The sequence below is a fragment of the Canis lupus genome, chromosome 18 (genome assembly GCF_011100685.1).
Source record: "Canis lupus familiaris isolate Mischka breed German Shepherd chromosome 18, alternate assembly UU_Cfam_GSD_1.0, whole genome shotgun sequence".
NCBI classification, from domain to species: Eukaryota; Metazoa; Chordata; class Mammalia; order Carnivora; family Canidae; genus Canis; species Canis lupus.
The window spans coordinates 54,885,399-54,891,154 of NC_049239.1; the positions used below are offsets into that span (position 1 = coordinate 54,885,399).

The 5,756-nt window shown below is 44.8% G+C and overlaps 1 protein-coding gene across 1 annotated transcript; it reads left to right on the forward strand.

The window, feature by feature from the left end:
- The first annotated feature begins 2,743 nt into the window (after positions 1 to 2,743).
- On the forward strand, positions 2,744 to 5,513 carry LOC119877220 (secretoglobin family 1D member 2-like). Its single transcript, XM_038562522.1, has 3 exons — positions 2,744 to 2,873; positions 4,012 to 4,202; positions 5,386 to 5,513. Exons 1-3 carry the CDS (start codon positions 2,819 to 2,821, stop codon positions 5,413 to 5,415), a joined length of 276 nt encoding a protein of 91 aa, XP_038418450.1. The 5' UTR covers positions 2,744 to 2,818; the 3' UTR covers positions 5,416 to 5,513.
- The last annotated feature ends 243 nt before the right edge of the window (positions 5,514 to 5,756 follow it).

Consider the following 5,756-nt stretch of genomic DNA (forward strand, 5'->3'; position numbering starts at 1 on the left):
TTAGAAATAATAATAATAATAATATAAAATAGGAAATGTAACGGCTTGTAGATGTGTAGCAATGATTGTAGATGCGCAATTGTCTGGCCATATGTTTGCGCATTGTCTGGCCATAGCTAGTAAGCACAAATTAGTGCTACTCTTTTTATTACCGCAATTAGCATTGTCTACAGGAGGTTTTCACCAAAAGGACCAGTTGTAGAGGATTACAGTGGCATGTTTCCAGGTATAATCAGCTCACTGTTTTTGTGAGGACACATTGTTTTGAACAGATAATTTACCTGCCCCAGCCCCTGACAACCACCATTCTACTCTCTATTTCTATGAATTTGACTACTATAGGAACCCCCTCTTAACGGAATCACACAGCATTTGTCTTTTTTAACTGGCTTATTTCCCTTAGTGTACTGTCCTCAAGCTTCACCCATTTGTAGCACGTGACTGGTTTCCTTGCTTTATAAGTCTGAATGTAAATAATATTACATTATATGCATGTACTGCATACCCTGCATCTATTCAGGTACATGAACCCTGGGTTCTTCCTACCTCTTGGCTACTATGGATAATGCTGCTATAAACATGGATATGCAAATATGTTTGACCTCCTACTTTAAAATCTTTTGCACAGGTACTGAGAGGTGAACTCAATTGATCCTATTAACTCTCCTTGTAATTTCCGGAGTGACCTTCAGGCTCTTTTCCTCAGAGGCTGCACCATTTTACATTCCCCACCAAATGCACAAGGGTTCCTTAAAGCTCCACATCCCTTGCCAATACTTGCTCTTGCTTTTTCTTTCTTCCTTTCTCCTTCCTTCCTTCCTTCCTTCCTCCCTCCCTCCCTTCCTTCCTGTTATCATGCAAGAGCCTTCATAATGGGTGTGATAAGCCCATGTGATTTTGACTAGATCTGAAATCCAGCAGGAAAGCACTCGTGCAAATAAACCTAGGTGTGTCTCGTCCCACCCACCATTCTGCCCTGACATCCCACAGAGTACAATGGAAACTCTCCTTGATTTGGCCCATCGTGTCTCTCCAGTTGCAAAGCCTTCCCTTGGCCACCATGCACTGTTGTATGTATTACATGTTCCAGGGTAACCTACTTACCTGATGTGCACAAGGAACGTGGTTTATGCCCTCTCATCTCCCCTCATGCTGTTCTTTCAGGGTCCCTCCTCCAGTCATCTCTTCAAGTCAGAATACTCTATACCTTTGAATGGCTCTCCTATATGCTCCTCTGGATAACCAGACTGACCTCCCAATGCCTTTTGTAAGAATTTTCCACACCTCCTCTGTGTTTCCATACAACACGCTGCTCATGCCTGGGGAGAGGCAGAGGGAGAGCTCCGGTAGGGGCGCTCTATGTCCAGACCATGATGACTGAGGTGTGAGCCTTCTAGTTGGCAACTAAAACTGAGTTTTCCAGTTTTCCAGAGTGGCTGCACCATTTCACATTCCCACCAACAGTGCAGGAGGGTTCCCTTTTCTCCGCATCCTCTCCAACATTTGTGGTTTCCAGCCTTGTTAATTTTCCCCATTCTCACTGGACCACCCCGATGTTTATAGCGGCGCTGTCCACAATAGCCAAACTGTGGAAGGAGCCTCGGTGTCCATCGAAAGATGAATGGATAAAGAAGATGTGGTTTATGTATACAATGGAATATTACTCAGCCATTAGAAATGACAAATACAAAAAAGAAAAGAAAAAAGAAAAAAGAAAGAAATGACAAATACCCACCATTTGCTTCAACGTGGATGGAACTGGAGGGTATTATGCTGAGTGAAATAAGTCAATCAGAGGACAAACGTTATATGGTCTCATTCATTTGGTGAATATAAATAATAGTGAAAGGGAATAGAAGGGAAGGGAGAAGAAATGGGTAGGAAATATCAGAAAGGGAGACAGAACATGAAGACTCCTCACTCTGGGAAACGAACTAGGGGTGGTGGAAAGGGAGGAGGGCGGGGGGGTGGGGGTGAATGGGTGACGGGCACTGAGGGGGGCACTTGACGGGATGAGCACTGGGTGTTATTCTGTATGTTGGCAAATTGAACACCAATAAAAAATAAGTTTATTATTAAAAAAAATAAAACTAATGAGGAGCTTCTCTGTCTCCATTAGAGCCTGATTTGATTTCAGATGTCTTTGATATTTTTAAAAATATTAGATTAGAATAGGAGATTAGTATTGAAGAGGTAGTCTTCCTCTTGGCATTGCCTTTTCTTGGGACTCTAAAACCACTCAATCCTTTCACTATGGTCACCATGCTAACCTTTCTCCCTCACCTGCTCAAGGGGAAACTTGGCATAGCAGGCATCATTTCATACTGAAGATACACCCTAATCAATTTAGTGCTTTGTTGATTCATATCCATTCATTCTTCCAAGGGTATTTACTTTTCCACTCCTGTATGCCAGGCACTATGCTAAGTAAGACTGAGCAAAACCAGAGGCTTCCTGTACAGTTTGTGAGCTACTGTCCAGGGGAGGGGGCCTGCATCTACTAATTGACTACACATTTGTAAAACTACAACCTCAGTGTTTGCTACAAAGGAGAGGTGCCTGCTGCTAGCAATGCCTATGAATAGGAACTTTCATATTGGAAATGGATGGATGGATGGATGGATGGATGGATGGATGGCATGAGCCTGAGAGAGGAACGGAGGGCTGGAAGCCAGGCCCATGACCTGACCACATGTTTATTTGGGCAACACCAGAGAGGCTCTCTAGCTATAAGTAGCCCTGGGCTCCCCAGGCTGCTTTGTTCAGCTGCTAATTGCTCAGCATTCACTAAAGCTGAAAACTCAAAGCAAAATAAACCATGAGGCTGTCCCTGAGTGTCCTGCTGGTCACTCTGGCTCTTTGCTGCTATGAGGGTGAGTATCACTACTCATCAGACAGGCACCAGCCCTGGTGAGTACCCTTCTCTGAGCTAGGTGAACCTAAGTGGCTTTTCTATTTTTCCCTCTGCTTGTACACTAGCCCTCCACTCCACTCCCAACCTCAGCGCTCATTTTATCAGTTCCCAACACCCTGGAAGTTCTATAACAAAACGTTGCAGGCAATTTTCAAGAGCTTCCACTGAAACTTCCCTCCTTATCTGTGAGCTGTGTTTCAGAAGCAGAGGACTTAAGATTTAGGTCTGAATCATGGCTCTCATTTGCCAGTGCTTTGAACTTGAACAAAATGCTTGATGTCTCCAAGTCTCTCCTCGTCGTTGGGTCTGACAGATACCACAAGAATAGCTACAGCAATGGATGAGATTAAGTCTATCAAGGGTCTAACTTTGGCCATCAAGCTGATATCTACTGTTCCCAGACGTTCCCCTTTCCAGAGTTTTCCAGGTGCCAGTGTAGTCCACAGCTTTTAAACTCAGGGATTCAGGCTCATAAAATGTTACAACTGGAAGGGCTTGGGGAGAGTTCTCACTTTCAGAAGAGCCTGTGTTTTCTTAGTCTCTGATAATAAGTCTTCAAGGGGGCTCTGGGAGTAAGAACTACTCACTACATCTAGTCCTGAGTAGATCTCACTGTATCCACCAATCTTCCTGGTTTTCTAGGAGTGCTGCCAGTATTTTGTGATAGAACAAGTACGCTCAGAGGGTTGGGATTTCTGTTTATATAGATGAATTCCGGCCACCCATTCCACAATACTTTTGCATATCTTCTTACCCAGAATACTAACCCAGTCTTCTTTGTCCTTCTATTTCATATGACTTCCTAAACATCCTCCTCTTTCCCTCTGCTGAGCAGACAGGAGGGTCTTGGAAAGGAGGGGACATGTTTTAACAAGAATAAAAACTGAATTGGGGATCAGTAAGCCTGTATTCCAGTCCTGGCTCTGTGCTCACTCCAAGATATAAGGAAGTCACAGTTCTACTGTCCCACATTGTCACTGGCACTCTTATGGAATGAGATCCTAGAACCTCTTGGGTTCCTGTCTAGTTCTGACTTCGGGGAGCCACGGGAAAATGTGATTTTCCTTACATTGATTGTATTTCTTTTTCTTCACCAGCCAATGCGATCGTATGTCCATCCCTTGGAAAGGAAATGATTGCCTTCCTCTTTGAACATGAAGCTTTATACAAGCCTCACCTGCAGCTTGCATATAACCCACCTGAAGCAGCCCTTAATGCCAAGTTGCAAGTGAAGAGCTGCACAGATAAGATACCCATTGTGCAAAGAAAGCTAATTGCAGGCGTATTGGTAATTCATTCTTTCTCTGTTCATAGAGACTTCTGCTCAGCTGAGCAGCCAGGAAGGCAGTCAGGGTGCTGCTCTGTGGGAGCACAAGAGGCGGGGGTACCTGTCTCCCTGCTGGCCCCTGACAGGGTGAGAGCTGGCCACAGGGTGGATGACATTACACCTGAGGAGACACACTGAGGCTGCACAGAACATCTGGGCACCTTCCTTCTTCTTAGGTCACTTTCCTGGGTGCTAGGTTACCCATAGTGAACTGGGGAGGAGGACAACTAGGGCCCCAAGCTGTGATATCAAAGGGTCAAAGCCTGGCTGCTTCCTTGCCTGGGAGCTTCCCTGAGGGCAGGTTCTCCCCTCAGAGTGGACACAGTCATAAGGCAATCCCCTGGGGGTGATGGGAATGTTGAATGGGGAGTCAGCTAGGAGGAAGGAAACCTGACTCTCTGTCAACAGTGCCAGGGCAGCTGGCTGGGTACTCTGTCAGCTGCTGCAAAGCCAAGGCCTACCCCCCCATACCTCAGCCCATTTTCACCACTCTCTGTCTACTACTGTCTCCCTTAACGTGCTCATGTCCAGAGACCTTCCTTCCTCTGTCTCTTGTAGCCACATGTGAAGGTGAAACACTTAAATAACATATTTATCAAGAAATAAGATACCTAAAGGTACCTCTCAGCCCATCGAGTGCTGGATTTAGGTCATGAGGTTCAATCACAAATGCCCACAGGGACTGGGTTTTCAGTGCTGAGAAGACATGTGTCATCCGGTTGAATTTCTATACTGTGAGCCCGAGACTCCCCTGAAAGCCATATTCCCAAAGTTCTGTCCCACTTTTGTTCTAGTAACACCACTGTATCCCCACTGCAGTGAGAAATTAAGAGTCTTCTGCCCTGGGATAGTAAAGAAAAAAACTCCTGGACTGCTCCTCCTTCCATTAGAAACCTGAGTCTTGGGTCACCTCACGCTTTATTTGCCAGACTATGGAAATAAGTTTTTACTGTCTTGCATGACTTGTTGTAATTGTGTCAGGTGTATTTAATTCACCATCCTCCTAGGTTTCCTGTCTTGTGCCCATTCTGCTTGCCTTTTGTTGGTCAAAACTTCACTGATAAGTTTTTGTGAGTGACAGTCTGTGTTAAGGTGTCCTCCCCAGGAGCAGCATGACTGAACTTCTCTTTCTTTATCTGTCTAGGAAAAAATCCTGGTGAAATGTGTATTTTGAATCTTCTGTACTAGTACTTCTGTCTCCTAATGGTCACCTGATCTTCTGGAAAATGTAAAGGTTTCAACATCTTCCTTCAATAAATCACTCACCCTGCATTACTGTGTTTGTCTTGTTATTACCCCCCCCAGTCTCCAGCCTTGAGATGGGGTGGTCTTCATCAAAAAGAGCCCATTGGGTGTTGCCAACAGTAAATTTCAGAGACCTACTGTCCAGTTACCCACGGCAGCCTGAGGAGCAGGGACCACAAGACTGAATATTTACTCAAGAATCATTGTGCATCACTTTATAGATTTCCCATTCACATGGCCATCAGTAAAAATGAAATTTCAGGGTAATAA